This window comes from Gorilla gorilla, chromosome 14, assembly GCF_029281585.2.
Source record: "Gorilla gorilla gorilla isolate KB3781 chromosome 14, NHGRI_mGorGor1-v2.1_pri, whole genome shotgun sequence".
Taxonomy (NCBI): domain Eukaryota; kingdom Metazoa; phylum Chordata; class Mammalia; order Primates; family Hominidae; genus Gorilla; species Gorilla gorilla.
Genome location: NC_073238.2, coordinates 33,276,571 through 33,297,865, shown reverse-complemented (window position 1 = coordinate 33,297,865; position 21,295 = coordinate 33,276,571). Strand labels below are relative to the sequence as shown.

The 21,295-nt window shown below is 41.6% G+C and overlaps 1 protein-coding gene across 1 annotated transcript in view; it reads left to right on the top strand.

Annotated features, from left to right (window-relative positions):
- The window catches only part of LOC129527203 (protein fem-1 homolog A-like), a 28,783-nt gene extending 10,689 nt beyond the window's left edge, over positions 1 to 18,094 (top strand). Inside the window, 3 exon segments of the mRNA XM_063697297.1 lie at positions 13,767 to 14,135; positions 14,138 to 14,668; positions 14,671 to 18,094. Of these exon segments, the coding sequence (XP_063553367.1) occupies positions 13,767 to 14,135; positions 14,138 to 14,668; positions 14,671 to 15,866 (2,096 nt within the window). The 3' untranslated portion in view covers positions 15,867 to 18,094.
- Positions 18,095 to 21,295: the final 3,201 nt, after the last annotated feature.

Below are 21,295 nucleotides of genomic sequence, written 5' to 3'. Positions count from 1 at the left end.
TAGACCCTTTCTGGATCTAACTGAAGATGTTCATGATCAAGAAGCAAGAGGCTGTTTCAGCTCTCATGTACAGATCTCAGCCTTGTATGAAAGGTAGTTCTCAGTGCTTAATTAGCACCAGCAGCATGGCCCTACACTTCATAGCATTTAAAACCTTCAGTTTTGCCCTTAGGTCCACCTATGCAGTTGTCCCCTAATAAGCTCAGCTCAGCTCCAGGCCACCCCTGGCTCTGTGGCCCATGGTTTTTGTATTATTCTTTGTCATCTCTAATTAGCCTCTTCTGCCTCACCACTACTTAATTATTTATCCTTTTCAGAACTTCTGGCATGTATTGCACTATATTTTACTTTTAAAATATGTTGCCAGTGTTCTCAGTTTGTCATTTATATGACATGTTCCATGACAAAGTACATCCCTAATACAAAGCCTTAAGCAATCTCATTAAGGAGAGATTGCTGATATCTAATTTCTTTTCCCATTCGTAGAGGCAGTGGTCTTCAAAGTGTGGCCTCCAGACAGCAATATCAATATCACCTGGGAATTTGCTAGAAATGTAAATTCTCAAGTCCCAGCTCAAACTCAATGAATCAGAAACTGTGGGTGTGGGGCCCAGCAGTCCTTCAGGTGTTTCTAACCACATATTCAAATTTGACAATTGTTTACTCAGGGTCTCACCCCTGGTAGTGTCTTAGTAAATGCCTGTTAGGTTGACTCTGATAAGTCTTTCTCTCAAGCCATCTTAAAAAGCATGGAATCCAAAAATTCCAGAAAGAAATGAGGAAAAATGTTACAAAGAATGAAGTAGGGATTTTAGGTTTACGAGCAATTAGAGGGAACCGAGTCTTCACAAAGAAACACAATATCCTGATTTCCTATCTCATGCTTGATTTTCCTACATTGTCTCACCTCAGCTGCATGATTCCATGTATCTCACTAACCCTTCTATTTGCCTTCTGTAAGGTTACATGTGGATTCTGAGAAAAATCTTTTTCAACATTCTATCTCTTATTCCCATTTCAGTCTATGTCTTCACAGAAAATTATCACTGCAAAGCTGAGCGGTTTCTGGAGAATCTTGGCTCATTCACTGAATTCTTTGGGAAGGGCTGGTTCCCTTTGCGCATCTTCACTAAACTTGGACCTTTTTGATGACTCTCATTTTCTATCACCACCATAGTCTTTAGATGTCCAGTGGAGCAGGGAAACTGCTGGTTTCCTGCACAGGTTGCTCGGGGCAAAGATGGAAGTTGGAAGTAAGGAAAAGCATGAAGTTGGAATTGGATGCTGAATGCTGAAGCAAAAGAGTACTCAATGTCTCTATGGTTTTGCTTTGTGCTGGGCCTTCCTAAACCTTGTGAACACCTGATAAATGTTCATTTGATTATGTCAAGCTCTTTGGAGCAGTGGCTTTCAATCCTGATTAGGATATCAGAATCCTTTGGAAGAATTTTTTAAAAATCTATGGGCATGGAACCCATCCATCAGTATTTTTAAAAATTTCCCAGGTGGTTTCCATGAGTAGCTAAGGTTGAGAACCATGGTTTTGGATTTCCCACTTGATGATTTTAAACCATAACATCACTTTGCCTGTTTTTCTAAATATTCCTCTTTCTACAGTCAGCTTTCAAAAGTCAGACTACAACTGGATCAAAGAATTACACAAGAAAAGGGAAACTGAGCCACCCTTCAGCAACTCCAGGAACAAATCAAGGTACATATAATGATGGGGTAGTAAATGCTAATACCAGCTACCTCCTTCCCTTGTATTTATCCCTGTTTTTGTTCCCCTCTGTCCACTCTGGCTTCCTATTCTCCCTTTGTGGCAAAATATCCACTATTCTTGAAGAAAGCGAACCAGCAAACCTGCTAATATTAAAGCTTCAGTGACCCAATAGGTAGCTACACTTTGAGGAACATTTGCATTTCCAAAGAAATTATCTGAAGACAAAAATGTCTAATTCAATGGGCTGAAATGCAAATTGTTATATTTCAGGCTAGAAAGATACCTATCCCAAGGAACTTCCTTATCATGCTCTGGGAGACAGTAGGCTGCCTCATGGAAGGCCGTTATAGATGTCCAACTAAACATTGCAAAAAACAGGTATAGAAGCATTGGCTTGGGACTGAGAAATGATATTCATTTGGTGCAAAAGTAATTGCGATTTTTGCCCTTGAAAATGATGGTTAAAACTGCAATGACTTTTGCATCAACCTATGGATTAGTAATTGACACACAAAGACATGACACATGAGAATACCAAGTGCACTGCTTGGCACATAGTAGACATTCAACAAATGCTTCTCGCTGACAACTTTTGCTTTCCTCCTCAATCACCCACTTTTTAGAATCCTTGAAAAAATTTTACAAATTTTTCAAATATTCAGGAAACTTAAATAACATCAGATTTAGAGAAGAATTATTGACTGTAGCCAATTTTTGGACCTATACATTTTTTAAACTATGTGATGGGAATCTCTTCATTTTTTAGAGCAACATGGATGCATATCAATTACAAACCTTGCTAAATCATCCTTTCTATCTGTGAGGCAATAAAATTCATTATCCTGGTTAGTTTGAGGATATACTTAACCCATAAACACCAACAGCAAGTATAGATTCAGACATTTGTATCTATAATTTAGACAGTTTAAAATGCAATATTAAGTAATTCAAAAATTGTTCAAAGCTCAGTACCTTTTCACACATTAATACTTTGATTATCAACTTCCTTTTAAAGAGTAAGTGAGTAGAAAAGGGTAAGTAGAAAAGAGTAGAAGAGGCCTTTCTTTCACAATTTGCCAAGACATGCATCACTTATTTACAGTCAAACAAAATGCTGTTTGAAAAACAAGAAGGATGGCTAGAATGAAGCTCCTTCAAGCAAGATACCTCTGACTACCCTCTAAAGACAGATACTATGGCATGGTCATAGAATTACTGCAGGAAAAATTTGTCCACTGAGGCTGCTTCCTCCAGAGGTAAGGTTTAACTTATGGTAACTTGCTATGGATCAACAGCTCAAGATGAAGTGTGTGGCTGGCAATTTAAGTGTAAAATTAGATTTCCAGTATAATCAGTCATCTGATAGCCCATCTAAATGTATTATGCATTTGCACATTTAATTAATTATGTCTTAATTGAAAACATATTGCTCATAATGATTGGTTCTAATTTTATTCCAAATTAAATTAGTAGGGGAGAAATTTAGTTTGGGAATTTATTGATTTTTATATATATTAAAGAAAAAGTAAAAATAATGGATTTTCTCTTTTCTTCTTAAAAGGAAATATCTTTCTGCTCATTTAGAGGTGCAAAGGAAAACATTTAGAACTTCCCAGATGAACAAATTGCATTTCATCTGAATGAACATCTAACTTTGGAGATGGAGAGAACATTCTTTTGTATTGTTGTAGATATGCCTAGTATAATATTGGTATAATTAATTTTTCAGCTACAATGCAGATTCCTGGGTCAGTGCAAAAGACCTTGTTTATTTAGAAGTGATTATCTGAGAAAGTGGCTCATTAGTCTTAGATTCGTGGAATGCACAGTCTGGTCTGCAAATTAAAATAGCTATTTAAATTCCCTTTATGAAAATTGTGCCTGATAGGGCACTTCCATGTGCAGTGAGGTTTGTATTTGCACATCTAGAGCATCCAGGAAATCAGCGAAGTTGCGTTTTGTGTCTTTAGATATGCTACAGTTGATAAACCCTAAGATTCAGATATTAACTATTGGATAAGCTCTTGCATTTCCCATAACTTTAGCTTTGAAGCCATTCATTACCTTAATACTAAGGAAAGAATGTCAGAAAATCCAAAGAGAGAGAATTCTCAGTTATGATTTTTGGACATATAATTGGAAAGAAGTCAGATTTGGCTTTTACAATTAGTGCCATATAATGTCACACAAAGTATTTCCTGCAGTGTGCTCAAAGAGGTCAATTTGTGATTTATTTGCAAGTCATAGTTCTGAAATTACTGACTTGTGTGTGTAACAATTTAGCTTTAACTTGGGCACTTAATTTAGCATTAAATATAGCTCCTCTTCAATATTGATCCTTGCCCTGAACAAGATATCATTTCATAAACCCAATTAAACATGGTGCCTACTGTGGTTTAAATACCAAGACAGATTAAATGTATTGTCCAGTTTCACAGATCAGCAATGCTTCTCTTCCTGTATCACTAGCTCATGATAATAACATAAGGGACCAGTCTGTGCCAGTGGATGGGCCAGAATTAAAAGAGGATAAATATTGATGTCCTGCCTGAAAGAAAACTGGGCACCCAAGGTGTCAGAGAGTTGTCTGATATACTGTGACATGAATGTCCCATATATATAAATTGCAGCCTTTTTAAAATAAGGTAGAATTGTTTGTGGAAGATTAAAAACTCTTTCTAAATTGTTGAATTAAAATATTTAGTTAATAAATAAATCACTGCTATTTTCATCAATATAGGAGTTGTTTCTTCAAGTTTGTGTGTTTTCTCAATTAGAAAAAAAGTCTAATTTGTTTAAATAGTGAGAAGTCAACATTGAACTGTTGTCTACTCAATAGCCACAATTCCTTATTTCTTGTTTACAATGACCATAGATTGTTTATGTTTGTATTGTTGCAACAAGTTCACAGACAATGGATTCCTCTCCCAATCTGGGAGGATGAGCCATGGTTGGTCTAGGCCATGAATATTGTGGTAGATTGTATTGTGTGTTCACAATTCTTTGTTCTCTGGCCAGGTGCAGTGTCTCACGCCTGTAATCCTAGCACTTCGGGAAACTGAGGCGGGCAGATTGCCAGAGCTCAGGAGTTCGAGACCGGCCTGGGCAACATGGCAAAACCCCTCTCTACTAAAAATACAAAAAATTAGCTGGGTATGCTGGTGCGCACCTGTAATCCCAGCTACTTGGGAGCCTGAGGTGTGAGAATCACTTGAACCCGGAAGGCGAAGAATGCAGTGAGCCAAGATTGTGCCACTGCACTCCAGCCTGGATGACAGAGCGAGACTCTGTCTCAGAAAAAAATAATTAAAAAAGATGATTCTTGTTCCCTCCCCATCCTTACCTTTTTTTAATGAGGAAAGAGAATATTTCCCTGTATCACTGACTTTGGGCTTGGCTGTGTGACTGCTCTACCCAATAGAATTTGGGTAGGTTAATAGTAATAGAAGTAACTAAGCAAAACTTTAAAGAAGCTTCTCCTCTTCAACTCTTGCTTATAAAGCATTATAAAAATCAATATATATAAAGCATTATAAAAATCAAATGCCCTAAGTAGTCTGTGTCCTTCAACATGGGTCCAGGAATGAGAGACACCTGGAGCACACCTGACTCTCATCTGTAGTCTAAGGTAGAACTGCTGCAACCAATTCGCAAAATTCATGAGCAAGGAGTAAATGCTTGCTGTTATCGGTCAGTAACTTCTTGTTATGTTTCTTAAGCATTATTGGAGCAAAAGCAAACTAATACAAATGTTAATGTAATTCCTTTGCTTGTGATTGATTTAGAGATGAATATTTGTCCTGTTTCCAGCTAATACAATGTATTTAGGAAGAATGCCAAAGGAGGGAGCTTATTAGTAGGATTTTGACCTCTAATGAAAATGATGGCCAAATATATGAAATTTTTTCTTTCTTTGGTTTTTATTGTTCAAAGACATAATTATTTAAGTTGTGTTAGTTGTGTGTGATCTTATAACTGTGAGGAATTACATAGAATGAAAATGGAATGTGCTGTGGTGGCAGAACAGAAAGAAGTTGGGTGATTGACACCGTTGAGCTGCTGCAGGAAATCTGTTAGTCTCCATTTCCAGGGGTCTTGCTATGTAGAAAAATTGGATGACTTTATTGCTTAAGTCACTATAAGAATGTTTTCTGTTACCTGCAACCCAATGCACCCAACTAATAAAGTATGTTTCTAGAAATACACTTGCCTGCACTCATTTTTAAGACACACAGACCACATACACACAGAGAGATATTTTTAAAGATCTTGTACTACATAAATTGTACTATTTTTTAATTTAAAAATATGGGCCAGGTGCAGTGGCTCACACCTGTAATCCCAGCACTTTGGGAGGCCAAGGCAGGTGGATCACAAGGTCAGGAGATCAAGACCACCCTGGCCAACATGGTGAAACCCCATCTCTACTAAAATACAAAAAACTAGCCGGGCATGGTGGTGTGTGCCTGTAGTCCCAGCTACTTGGGAGGCTGAGGCAGGGGAATCGCTTGAAACCTGGAGGCAGAGGTTGAAGTGAGCTGAGATCGCACCGCTGCACTCCAGCCTGGTGACAAGAGCGAGACTCTGTCTCAAAAAATAAAAAATAAAAAAAAGATAATCTGATTTTTTTACATTATAGCACATGTACAAGACTGAAATCTGTCTCATTTTTTAAAGTAACTGCCTAGTACTTTATGCATGAACATCCTTTGCCTTCAAGTTGAATTTGAGGATCAACCTCAGCTATTTTCATAAAATAAATTTAAAAATGTATAAAAAGATGAAAAATATGAGGGAAACATTAAGTGAAATGGAATTTGAATTCATAAGTTGTGATATCCATCTAAATGAGTCACCAAGAGATAAAAGATGAAAAATGAAAACAAATACTCACAGAAATAATAGAAGAAAACTTTAAAAGGTAGAGAATAAAGAAACACATGCTGTAATGTCACTACCCACTCAGTGTTAATTTAAATGGATTTGTTGAGAAGACTCCAAAAGCAGGTATAAATGTCGAGTATGTGTGTGCACATGTGTGTGTGTATGTGTGCAACCCTATATAAAATATTTTAAAATCACTTTTATTGAAATATTGCATATGCACATCTAAGAACAAATTTTAAGCTTAATGAATTTTTACATTGTTGACACAGCCATTTAACTATCAGCTAAGAGAGGAAATAAAACATAACCAGCAACTCTCACCTTGTTTTATATTCACTATCAATCCTTACTCTTTTTTTAATTTGAGACAGAGTCTCATTCTGTTGCTCAGGCTGGAGTGCAGTGGCATGATCTCAGCTCACTGAAACTTTTACACCCTGGGTTCAAGCAATTCTCATGCCTCAGCCTCCCAAGTAGCTAGGATTACAGGCACTCACCACCATGCCCAGCTAATTTTTGTAATTTTAGTAGAGACAGGGTTTTGCCATGTTGGCCAGACTGGCCTTGAACTCCTGGCCTCAAGCAGTTTGCCCACCTCAGCCTCCTAAAGTGCTGGGATTACAGGCATGAGTTACTGTGCCTGGCCCATTCCTCTTTTCTAATACCCCAAAGGCAACCGATATCCTAATTTCTCACACAAGAGATTGGTTTTGCCTGGGTGTTGAACTTTATATAAAGGGACTATCAGCACATTATTTGCCATATTGATCTATGTTATTTTATGTAACAATAATGCATATTTATTCATTGTTCCATAGTATTCCATGTAGATATAGATCACAATTTATTTGCTATTTCTTCTCTTAATAGATATATTTGGGTTGGCTTCTGTTATTGTTATTATGAATACGATGCTTTAAATATTCTTTTTTTAGTAAAAATATGTGCAGATTTATAGCTGAACAGAAAAAGCTTTGTCTTTTAACCTGGATATCTGGATTTTTTTACTCTTGGTGAAGATAACTGCAATGACATTTATCACGTATGATTTAAAGTCAGGAAATGCCTCCTGGCAACCTACAGGGTCAGTTTTTCACTGATGGGTTACAACTGGCCTAATTGGTTTGACAAACCTAGCTTGATTACATGGACAAGGAGACATAAAAGGCTTGCGGAGAATTTCTCCTTGAAGCCCTCCTGAAAGCATGATTCCTAGCACAGAATCTTGGTGGTTGACACTGGAGACAGAATGCACACTCTGTGTCTGTGAATACTTGGAGCCCTGGGTAGCTTTCAACATGGGATGTCTTTCAGACTCCCAGTCCATGCCCGCACTCTCTTTCACTTGCTGCACCATATCCTTTGCCTTTAAATAAAAGCCCCATGTAAATATGTTCTATGGAATGTAGTGGTTCCTTTCAAACATCCAAACAGGAAGCTTTTCAGTATGTATACATTTCTATTGAGAATACACCTAAGAATGAATTTGCTATTTGCCAGTTCATAAAAGTATATATATTCATATATTGAGCTTTAGACAAAATTTGCAAGTAAAATACAAAAAGAAATTTCTTGAACCATTAGAGAACAAGTTACTGACCTGATTCCCAATTACCACCAAATATTTTGGGGTTTATTCCTTACAAACAGGTTTCTCCTACATGTTAACAACACAACTATCAGCATTGGTTGTATTCCCACTAACACCCTGTTACTCTCTAATCCTCAGACCCCATTCAAGACCCTGGCACTCTACATTAAGCTACCCGTGTGTGTAGTTACCTTCTTCACTCTACTCTGACTCCAACACCTCATGCTTGGCCACCGTCATTCTTGGATGCCATCCCTGGGCTCTGATCTACTCCCTAGATTATCATCCATTTCACATAGACACTCTTCTCATCCTTCCTGGGTTAAACCGACATGGGTGCTCACCCCACTCTGCTCAGTCAGGCTCTGACACTCCAACCTTGCTACATCACTGCGGTGATGCCCTTTTCATCTTGCTTGGGTTCTGCCACCACTTCTGTGTGGACTCCTTCTCCTGTTCTTTGGCTTTGATACCTGGCACCTTGGAGCCCTCCTATACAGATGCCCCTTTCAGTCTATTTACACCAGACAATCCCACAGTGACCTGACTCTTCTACATGCAAATCCTTTTTATCCCATTCTGTGCCACTGCCTTACATGGGTGTTATCTTCCCACTAGCCTGAGGGGTTTACACACCAGGTGATGGATAATACTTCTGTCTGGATGCTCCCTCACCTTTTTTTGATTCTGACACCCCACGTGGGTCACCTACATGCATTGAAGCCGTTACTCAGCTGTGGCTTCAATCCAAATGAGGCAGCCTTCCTCTGTAGATGGAGGAATTAACCATTTTTCCCTATTCTAAAAATTAATCATTTCCCCAAAGAGCACAGGTTTCTTTCATGGAGAAATAGTGTTTGGATACAAAGGTCTAGAGGCTAGGTGTTCTACTAGGGTGTCATTGCTTCTAGATTCTTTCACTTCACAAAGCTAAGAAATACATATGCATATACCGAGCAAAGCACACCATAAGGGTAAAATGATGACTTTTTTGAGGTTGGAGGTTACTATCTCTCCATCCTGTCTTCCTTAGAGTATTTCCTTGAAATCTTAATAGGTCCAAATAACAGATTTATGCTTTTGATTTTGCAGTGGAAGAATGGGGACTTTCTGACCCTTGGAATTGTAAACAAATGCCTCCAAAACTTACTTGGGAGTTTTTCACAAGAGGACTATCTTAGGATGTAGCCCTTTGTCTCTTGAGGAGATGAGAAGTTATTCTTACTTCTGCTTTGCTAAATAAATTATGTGAAAGTCTGCCTAGACATTTTAGTCACTTTTGTAGTACCTACGTGCATAGAAATCTGACCATGTTCATGTAGTAATAAACTGTGTTCTCTTTTCTATGTTGGTTCAGAGAGGTCTTTGTTAGTGTTATTTTATTTCCAACAAACACAAGGTCTATATTTCTGTATTGTTACTTTCTAGAGATGGATGACTTTGGATGGTCAAATATTGATAGAAAGGCACTAGTGAAACATAATTCAGAAAAAACACATTTACAGATTTGGTGACAAGAAATGAAGAAATTTTTCATGTTAAGCTCCAATTATCTCCGAAAGGTAGAAGGAAAGTCATTAGTTGAGAGTATACATGGCATTGGAGTTGGAAGTTTTGAGAAAAGTGGAGGCTTATAAAATTAAAATAGTTGTTTCCAATAAGATGAAATAGAACTGATTAAAGAACAAAGGAGACATGATTGCCGAGGAGTCTCTCAGATTAGTTCACGTTGATCACTGTAGTCTATTGTTTCACATTAACTCATTCCAAAGCAAGCTGCATATTGGATTCACCTGGGATCTTTTAAGATATACCGATTCCTGGGTGCCACCTGCAGAGATTCTGTTGTAATCACTCAGGAGTCTGACATCAGCATCCAGATTTCAAAAGTTCCCCAAGTGATTCTAAAGCATCCTGAAGATCAAGAACCATTGACCCAGATAGAATGTTCATCACCTTTATTGTTTTCCACAAAAACCTACCCATGTAAAGCATTTGTGAGGATAGAAAAGTTTACTGAAAATTAGAAATTGAGAGTTGAATTGGCAAACAAATTTAGTCAAATTAAATTCTGAGTTTTAATGCTTTCCTATGGCCAACCCAAGAGTGTGGAACTTTCCTTGGGCCTTCACCCCATTGTCTGCAAACTCAAATCATTTCACTAAGTCTTCTCCACCTTCCCAGTCTCTGCTTTCTGAATGCCACTTCCTAGTCTACCTGACTCTGGGAACTATCGGTTGGAGCAAAAGTAATTGCACTTTTTGCCATTAAAATTGATGTCAAAAATCACAAATTACTTTTGCACCAGCCTAATAAAACTTCTCACTCCATAACTCAGAGTGATTCAGCTCTCACTAACAACCTGGTGTTCTCCATTTTCCTTTAGCATGGACTATAGCTATTCATCACTTTTGAGAATTTTTAAGAGGCAACATTCTTGCATGTGATCTGGTTTATAGAACCAGGATAAAAGGTCAATGTTGACTCCAAAGTTTCCCAGGCCCAGGATCTCCTCAGAAATATGTGGCAGAGACAGACCTGCAGGATAAAGACAAGATATGCAGTCTTTTCTCATTCACTCCATTGATAGCTAGTAACAGCCGACCATATCTCAGTTCAATGAAGGAAAAAAGATAGACAAATAGATACAGTAGAGTGTAGACTATATAATGGTTTAGTATACATAGGAAGTACACAAGTACAGTAACATCTGGACAAACTAGAGGATGGGAGAAGAAGGGAATTGAGAGAGCATTGCAAGAAGTGAAGAACCCAGGGTTTGAGCTAGCCTCCTGAATCCACATGTATAGAGTTGTAGAATTGGAGTACTACAAAGAATGTCAGAAATCGTCTAATCTAGTGACCCTTTGTTACAGACTAGAAAATAGAAATCTCATAGCCTAGGAGTTGAACTGAATTGCAGAAAGTCCCATAAAAAGTCAGGGGCAGCGCCAGGATTAAATTGGAATCGGGGTTCATTGATGACTGGCCCAGCGATACTCCCTCAACAGGTAACAAATTTCTAAGGTTCTATGAGCACAGCTACGGGAGGGATTAGGCCAGCAATAGGGTCGCTGGTGGCAGTAGAGGCCTAAACCTGCATGGCTTACACCTCTGTCTGCAAAGTGACTGACTCATTCTAGCCCTATCTGTGCACTCTGCAGTACCTCTGCTCAGAAGGTGCCAATGGGGGAAAATGCTAGATAGATAATTTGGCTTGAGCATAGAGTGTGAGGGAAGGACACATACTGAAAATAGGAAGGAGAATGAGAAACCTGAATCAAGAACCAGCCTAACAAATATTAGGCCTTTGAATTATAAAGCAGGCATATGGTATGGCTTTAGAAAATTACAAGATCATAAAGATGAGCAAATAAGACTGGAAAATTATGACTTTGGGACCTTGTGTCTGAAGTAAATGGAGAGGCACTTTGGGGAGTGGCAGGCAATGAAAACACATCTACCACCTGAGGAGATGACTCACAGAAATTCAAAACAGCCTCTTTTTTTTAAGTCCAATGCAAATATAGTCAAGTGAGGGAGGGTACATCATTCATTCTCAACTCACTGTGTTTAGTTTCTTAAAAGATGGCTGAATTGTAAAAAAAGTTTTTGAATGGGGCAGTTCTAGTGTCAGTTGTTCTCTCTTTTCCTTTTTTACTTACCCACTACTATAAACTACCATAGATACATTCTTTACATTCAGTTAGTTAGTTTTACGTTTCCCAATTTCCGCATTTGTAATTATAGCCTAGGAAGCTTCTTTGCTTGGAGAAAGATGTTCTTATATTAAAACAGAAAACTCTTCCCAAGCATCCACTAGTTCATCCAGTAAGCAATTTCATCATTGCACACCAGAGGTCAGTATTGGATTATTAATTTACATGAGTGATTAATTTTTACTTTCCCAGTAATAAAGATGAGAAACAAAATACCAAAGATTATTACTATATTAGAGCTTTGGTGTTAGTTCCTTAAGCAAGTATCATCTGTGCAGGCATGCACAGATCATGAATGGCTTAACAAAAATACAAAAGAAAAAGAAAAAAGCCATCACAATGAAGGTGGCCTTTGTTCTTTAGGAAGACATTCATAACTCATTCCAGGCATATTAATTATGCAACTTTTACACAAAAGTTACTTTATATTGAGAAATGTTCACAACTAGCAGTATTAACAGACATGCTGGCAGTGAATTAAAAAGATAACAATAGTTTTTAGAGCCTCATTCAAATCTGCATATCTACAATAGTGTATCAGTTTGGGATGGCCAAAGTTATAGATAATTTGGATAAATAAAATAAGGGCTCAGCAGTAAAATAATGACTATCTCCAGAAGCTTTAAGATTAAATGAAAAGAAGAAAAGACTAAAAGCAGATCAAGCTATCATGCTGACTACAGACATAGTAAAGGCTTTCCACAGAAAGAGAAAATAGATTAGTCTTGTTTTACTCTGGTCAACAAAGGGTAGAATTATAGAAATGGAGATTGCAGCTGCATATAGATAGAATTGCTAAGACTCATAGCTATTCCAACATCTTTGCTTAGGGGGCCATACGGAGTGCGAACATCGAGTATCAGAACAAACTAGATGAATGCCAAAATCTCTTATATTCTAAGGTTATATGAGAAGGTGATTTTGATGCCAAAGAGTAAATATTCCACAAATTCCAAACCTCCTTCCAGGCATATATATTCGGGTGGCACCTGCTTTAAGAAGTCTCCCTTAATCTGCCAGAACACAGTTTGCTTGTGCTCCTAATACTTTGACCATATATTGTCTTTTGTCATCTTTTGACTATATTGTACATTTATGTATTATTTAGCTTTGTGTTGTTATGTCTTATCTAAAACCAAGATTCTTCTTTTAGGAATACATGTCATTTTATCCTCTATGACACCTAGCACAATACAATGAAGTTAGTAGATACTCAGATAATATCTGTAGTCTGAACTTATTTCCTTATCTAAAAAGTAAGGAATAAAAACACCCACTTAACCTGCCTCACTGAGCTGTTTTGAAGATCAGATGAAATAATGTGCGTGAAAGCACTTTGAAAAGTATAAAATGTTATACAAATGTAAGGCATTCTAATTTCAGAGGGAGGTTTTTCTCAGTTATAACCTCCATGTCAGCTTGAATAAAGGAACATTTTTTAAAACTTAATCTGAAAAGAAACTTGTCCCTTCTGGGCACAAATTATAAAACTCCCCCAAAAATGTTTGTATATATTTTTGTTTGTTTGTTCCTAAATAGTATAATGAGCTATGGTCTTTCAGGGAAAATGTTGCTCTGATACTAGTTCACAATGTAGAAAATTGCCCTTATGTACTTTCAGGAAAGAATTGCAAACAAATGAGCTATTTTCTCTTCTCGAGTAAAGGGACTTCCCAAGCATGGGTGGCAGCTGTTCAAGTCCATCTGGTCAAGAATTCACTAAGATCATAATGTGAAAGTTGCTCAAGTGCAGATTTGCATGACAGCCTGCAAATGTTCCTTTGGAGACGAAATGGTTTCTCAGGTCAACAATCTGCATATTTAAAAGTCTCTAGGACACCCTAAGATGGCGGCGAGGGAGACGGTGAAGGTTGGCTCCCGCCTGTCTGGGCTCTGATCCTCTGTCTCCCCCTCCCACTGCGGCCGGCTCATGGCCTGGCAGAGGCCCGAACCAAAGACCTCCGCACCGCCGTGTGCAATGCCGCCCGTGACGGCAAGCTGCAGCTGCTCCAGAAGCTGCTCAGCGGCCGGAGCCGGGAGGAACTGGACGAGCTGACTGGCTAGGTGGCCGGCGGGGGGACGCCGCTGCTCATCGCCGCCTGCTACGGCCACCTGGACGTGGTGGAGTACCTGGTGGACCGGTGCGGCGCGAGCGTGGAGGCCGGTGGCTCGGTGCACTTCGATGGCGAGACCACGGAGGGTGCGCCGCCGCTGTGGGCGCTGGCCACCTGGACGTGGTGCGGAGCCTGCTGCGCCGCGGGGCCTCGGTGAACCGCACCACGCGCACCAACTCCACGCCTCTCCGCGCCGCCTGCTTCGAGGGTCTCCTGGAGGTGGTGCGCTACCTGGTCGGCGAGCACCAGGCCAACCTGGAGGTGGCCAACAGGCACGGCCACACGTGCCTCATGATCTCGTGCTACAAGGGCCACCGTGAGATCGCCCGCTACCTGCTGGAGCAGGGCGCCCAGGTGAACTGGCGCAGCGCCAATGGCAACTTGGCCCTGCACAACTGTGCCGAGACCAGCAGCCTGGAGATCCTGCAGCTGCTGCTGGGGTGCAAGGCCAACATGGAACGTGATAGCTACGGCATGACCCCGTTGCTCCCGGCCAGCGTGACGGGCCACACCAACATCGTGGAGTACCTCATCCAGGAGCAGCCCGGCCAGGAGCAGGTCACAGGGGTAGAGGCTCAGCCTGGGCTGCCCCAAGAAGGCTCCTCCACCAGCCAGGGGTGTAGGCAGCCTCAGGGGCTCCGTGCTGCATCTTCTCCCCTGAGGTACTGAACGGGGAATCTTACCAAAGCTGCTGTCCCACCAGCCGGGAAGCTGCCGTGGAAGCCTTGGAATTGCTGGGATCTACGTATGTGGATAAGAAACGAGATCTGCTTGGGGCCCTTAAACACTGGAGGCGGGCCATGGAGCTGCGTCACCAGGGGGGTGAGTACCTGCCCAAACTGGAGCCCCCACAGCTGGTCCTGGCCTATGACTATTCCAGGGAGGTCAACACCACCGAGGAGCTGGAGGCGCTGATCAACGACCCCGATGAGATGCGTATGCAGGCCCTGTTGATCCGGGAGCGCATCCTCAGTCCCTCGCACCCCGACAGTTCCTATTGTATCCGTTACAGGGGCGCCGTGTACGCCGACTCGGGCAATATCGAGTGCTACATCCGCTTGTGGAAGTACGCTCTGGACATGCAACAGAGCAACCTGGAGCCTCCGAGCCCCATGACCACCAGCAGCTTCCTCTCCTTCGCCGAACTCTTCTCCTACGTGCTGCAGGACCGGGCTGCCAAAGGCAGCCTGGGCACCCAGATCGGCTTCGCAGACTTCATGGGGGTCCTCACCAAAGGGGTCCGGGAAGTGGAATGGGCCCTGCAGCTTCTCAGGGAGCCTAGAGACTCGGCCCAGTTCAACAAGGCGCTGGCCATCATCCTCCACCTGCTCTACCTGCTGGAGAAAGTGGAGTGCACCCCCAGCCAGGAGCACCTGAAGCACCAGACCATCTACCGCCTGCTCAAGTGCGCACCCAGGGGCAAGAACGGCTTCACCCCTCTGCACGTGGCTGTGGACAAGGACACCACAAACGTGGGCCGCTACTCCGTGGGCAGATTCCCCTCCTTGCACGTGGTCAAAGTGCTGTTCGACTGCGGGGCCGACCGGGACAGCAGGGATTTTGACAACACCCCGCTACACATAGCAGCCCAGAACAACTGCCCGGCCATCGTGAATGCCCTGATTGAAGCAGGGGCCCACATGGACGCCACCAACGCCTTCAAGAAGACGGCCTACGAGCTGCTGGAAGACAAGCTGCTGGCCAGGGGTACCATGCAGCCCTTCAACTATGTGACCCTGCAGTGCCTTGCAGCCCAGGCCCTGGATAAGAACAAGATCCCTTACAAGGGCTTCATCCCGGAAGATCTGAAGGCATTCATCGAACTGCACTGACCTGCCCAGAACATCTGCACCCTCACCTCTCCCCTCTCCTGCTGAGACGGGGGAAATCAGGCTGGGGTATAGCAGATACTCGTTCTTGCCTCCTTCAGGCACCAATCAGGAGAAGGTTTCTGCCTCCCATCCCCTTTACCTGAAGACAGGGTCTGAGGTGTTAGCGAGCCTTTGGTGCTAGAAGCCTTCAGGGTCACATGCTAAGAGGACAGTCTTTCTCTGGGAGCCCACTGACTCAGAAATTCTGAGTTAGGAAAAGACACAAGACCTTCCCCACATCCTGTCTGCCTGGGTTACGGAGGCCTTTGCCTTGTTACCTAGAGGTGGAGGGACTGAAGCCATTGCGTTCCTTCCCTGCTAGAAACACAGGAAGAAGTTGAGGACGGTCTGCCTTCCCTTGTCCTTTTACATGGCCAGGTAACTCCCCCTGCTGAATACAGTGTTAGGACTGGGGGCTCCCGAGATGAGAGTTTGAAAGTCAGGGAATGAAACCACCTCTCATTTCTTCCAGCATGATCACGACCTGCTCCTGTGCCACCGTAGTCCCTGGCAGACAGGCAGGGCTCTGCTCAGGGCAGCCTGCCACTTGCATAGCTTTTGGTTAGTTTGGTGTTCTGTTTATTTAATAAGTGGGCAGGTTGCAAGCATTGCACAGAAATTCTGAGATTTTACTGCCTTTTTTTTTTAAAGAAAGTTGTTTGTTGGACTCCATAAGTGAATTTCAAACAGTGAGGATTTTGTAGTGCCTGAGATGGCTGAGGCCACAGGGAGTGAGCTGTATGTGTGAGGAAGTTGGTGAGCGAGATAAAAGTCCATGGTGTCGACCCCTAAAACATGGGTGACCGTACATTTTTATACATCTCCACTCTACGGCCTTTTACAGGCTTTCCAATTGTACAGGCCTTTCCAATTTTCCATTCTCACTGGAAAGAGAACTGTGCTTCCAAACAGAAATCAGGAGTGACCACAAAGCCTGACAACACTTTGCCACCCAGCAAGAACTGGCACAATTGGTTTGGGTCTGCATTGCCATAGTGCCCGAGTTAAAACTACAGGCCACTCCACCTTGCAAACCTCACGTGGCCTCTGATTTCATTGTGGGTGCATCCACAGGTGGCGCTAGCTCTTTTTTCAGCTGCTCCGAGGATTGGGACCCAAGTCATCATGAAAAAGGCCCAGGTACAGTCTTAATGTGAAAAATCCACTAGCTAAGTCGTTGAGTGCCAAGACCAGCCTTCTAGCCAAGGTTTGGACAAAGTCTCAAGTTCCCATGACTCAGGGTAAGGTGCTAGGGCTGCCAGAGGACCTGCCCCAGCAAGATTTTTCTCAAGAGTGAGACTCCATCAGCCCGGGCAGACGGGAGCAGGTTCTTGGCCTATGTAGACAGCAGCAAACAGCAGAAGGGAAGCCATTCTCACTACATCCTCCCTGCAGTAGCCACAGCCAGGCCCTTAGGAGGAGCAGCAACCGGGGGTGTCCAGAAACATCCTGTCCCTGGATGGAAACTAGGTCTTGTTTGGATTTTTTTTTCTTTTTTTTGCCGTGTTAGTTAGGAAATTATTTATTAATTTACAAGACAGGTTTTATCTCAGCCAAGGAGGGAAATGGCATCCCTGTCCCTCCCAAAGCACAGAGCAGAGAAATGAGGCTGTTTACATCGTGAGTCTCCACGCTGGTGTTTAAGTCATTAAAAAGATATTCGAAAAAAAAGTCTCTAAATACAGGTTTATGGAATAATTCATAACAGCTTTAAGGAACTATCATGGTACACTGGGAAAGTCACTGATATTGCAGGATAGATTTCTTCTGTTGGCTGGTGAGCATTTGTTTATAGTCGGCCTTGACTCTACCACAATTTTAGAAGTAGTTCTTTTATTTCTTTAAAAGCAACATTTTGGGACAAAATATTGTGAACACATAAGGAATACGACTATATTTGTGAAACCCCTTGTTAATTTCCAAGTGATATTTTAAATCTTGAATAAGACATGTACGCTCATAAATAAAGAGGAAAAAGAAATAATTAAATCAATGTTCCTAAGAGCTTCTCAGAAAATAAGAAAGAGATAAGTGATAGAACTATAATCTACAATCTACCCTAACAGTATATTTGCATCACTTCTTAAACTTTGTTTAGTATTTTAACACGCTATTTCTTATTATATGTGAAGAACGCTGTGAGGTAGCATGTCAATGTTTTGCAGATTAATAAACTGATGTTAAAAGAGGTTAAGTGACTGATTTTGTACTTTCATTATCTCAAAAGTGCAACTAAAACTGCACTTAGGATTGCCACTCCTGTCGGGGGCCATGGCTTTGGTCCTATTTTCTGCAAGTCTCTGGATGACGTCTGTCCACCCACTGTCTCTGAGTGCTCTCCTCATCTCAGCCTTCCTCCCTTATTTTAGTCCAACAACTGTCACCACTCTTCAGAATCCTCATGAAACTTCAGGAAAATCGACTGGGTAGGGCTTGTTTCAGAATTATCATCCAGCATTCTAGGGTTGATTTAGAATTCAGAGAAAGAAGCAAAAGCACTTATCAAAGTGTCTGTTCTAGAGGTAAGCTCAGAGGCACCATGGCAATCCCCACATTTCCCCAGGATGTCTTCAGAAATACCTTATACTGTCATCTCAGGCCCAGATATCATCCACCAGCTGAAGGCCGTGGGCAACATTCACATCTCAGAGTAAAGAGTGTTTTAGAAGTCCATGGGCAATCACCAGTCACGCAGGGAGTTCCAGGGGCCAGCCAGTTGTTCCTTTCATGAGTTAGGAGGCAGTAAGGACATCACGGTGATCATTTCCACTGAAAACACAAATTTAAGTCCACTCTGCTACTCAGCAGTTAATGCTGACTTCTGAAAATTATGAAGCATTTATCACTATGGTCTCCTTCTAGGTTTATCAGTGCAGTCAGCTCAGAAAACTTTCATTCCTTCGGTATATCCAGCTCCAGCTAATCAGGTAGGGAACAATGAAAACAGGCTGACATTTGATTCAGAGGTTCTGGAAAGAAAGTGGACCTGGCAACAAAGTGACTGCACTTACAACCCCCCAACCTAATGTCATCAGGATCCAGGGTAGACCATCTGGGGCCACCAGGGAGAGAAGACAGTTTCAGAGGCTGTCTATCATAAGCAGCTCTGATTAACATCTTAGGACCACAAGACAAATTATCATTGGTATTTGAAGGCAAAAGGTCATGGATGATCTGGCCCTGGGTGAGTACCTGGGTCTAACTCACAATTCTCAGAAAGGCCCTCTGGGTCCATTCCCGATATATTAACAAAATGCCTGAAACACAGTGGGGTTTGAGCAAATGATAGAATGAATGTTTATGGAAGGACGATTGTCTGACCTCTTCTACTATACACTTTTGAGAAAGGTTCTCAGAATGTATGGTTAAAGTATTGTATAGGTTGAGCATTCCTAATCCAAAAATCTGAAATTCACATTTTTTGAATGCTGACACAATGTTCAAAGGTCATACTCAAAAGGAAATGCTCATTAAAGCTTTTTAGATTTCAGATTTTTGAATTTGGGGTGTCAACCAGTAAGTTTAATGCAAATGTTGAAAAATTTTTTAAAAATCCAAAACGCATCTTGTCCCAAGAATTTTGGATAAGGAATACTCAACCTGTATTTCAATTGTTTGCTTGTTTGCTCTGTCTTCAAAAATGAGCCAGGTGTGGTGGCTCATGCCTGTACTCCCAGCACTTTGGGAGGCTGAGGTGGGCGGATCACTCGAGGAGTTGGAGACCTGCCTGGCCAATATGGCAAAACTCTGTCTCTACTAAAAGTTAAAAAAAAACACTTAGTCTGGCATGGTGGCAGGCTAATTTTGTAATCCCAGCTACTCAGGAGGCTGAGGCAGGAAAATAGCTTGAGCCCAGGAGACAGAGGTTCCCGTGAGCCAAGATTATGTCAGTACACTCCAGCCTGGGTGAGAGAGTGAAACTCTGTCTCAAAAAAAAAAAAAAAGAATGAGTTTCTTCAAGAGAGAAATTGTACCTTGTTCATGTCCATCACTCCCATGCATAACACGGTTCCATAAGAACTCAGTCCTTATGAAACTCCACTCAGTAAGGACTCAGTTTTTTCTGAATGAACAGACCAAGTAAGAGCAATTACTTATTGTCATGTAGCTCAGATGAGAAAGGGCTGGGATTTGAGAAAAGGCTTTATTACTGAATAGGATCTGGATGGATGGATTCCATCACAGATGTAAAGCAAGACTACAGTAGTGTGTCCAACAAGATCGAGTGATAGCAGGTTGTAGTGCAGGTAAGTAGATATCCATGAAGGGTTGCAAATGAAGTGTTGACCTGTCCAAACAGACGGATGCAGTACAAGACAATTTATCCTTACAAGAAAGATAGCAAATTGGAATTAGGAATATTTGTCATTTCAGAGGAGGGTCCAAGACAATGGTCCAGGATCCAGGATTGGGGAACCCCTTCCTGAGGACGATGACAGGTAACAAAAAAGCATCAAGCTGAAGCTCAGAAATCAGACTTGGGTGCCGGGAGAGGAGACTAAGGAACAGACTGAGATCCACCTACCAGACCCAGGGTATTGTCTCTGCATAAGCTCAGAGACAAAGAAAAATGATGAAACCACAGCTGGCAGACACGTAGTCATGTAAATCTCCTTAGCATCATTGCAGGATTTGTGCTGAAAGTCAAGGCAATGGTGAAGCTGCAGGAGGGCTGTAGGTGCTCATAGCTCAGGAAGGAAGGGTCTTATAGAGACTAGAAACTAAGTCTGAGCTAAAACATTTGCTATCTTGGATTTCTTTGGGGATGTTCATTCTACTAACAAACCAATACCAATTTAATTTCCTGATGTTTATTTTGGGAGGTTTACAAGAATTAATTTCCTTGGAACTGATTTTTTTAAACATCCATTAGAGAAAATTCTTTGTCTCACTTGTGAACACCTCTGAAAAAGAAGTATTATGTATAAAAGTTGGTACCTGTTGAACTATTAGAGTTGTGGGGAAAAGCCTTTACAGGGTTCACAAGAAAAAGCCTTCTCCAACTATGACTTACAGATGTACTCTTAAAATAATGACTTGACATATTTATATGTATATCGTTAGTTTAATATCTTACCTAATTGTCCAACAAACTAATTCAATGTTGTTTGCAATGCATTAAATGGACAAAAGATAAACTGGGTAATAGAGAATCCAGAGAGCCTAGTGGCCCATGAAATCACTGGATTTGCAAATTTATTTTCTCTTCAGCGCTGTGCACTATCTCAGAACAAAATCTGTTGGCAAAGCACTTTATTGGCAACCAATGGGTTAGAATATAGAGACATTAGGAATGCCACATGCGCTCCAACCAATGCTCCATCCAGGCCAGCCTAGTGCCAAAGCAACACGAGAGGATTTTGGAGAGCAAGGTTGCCCGATGTGGTATC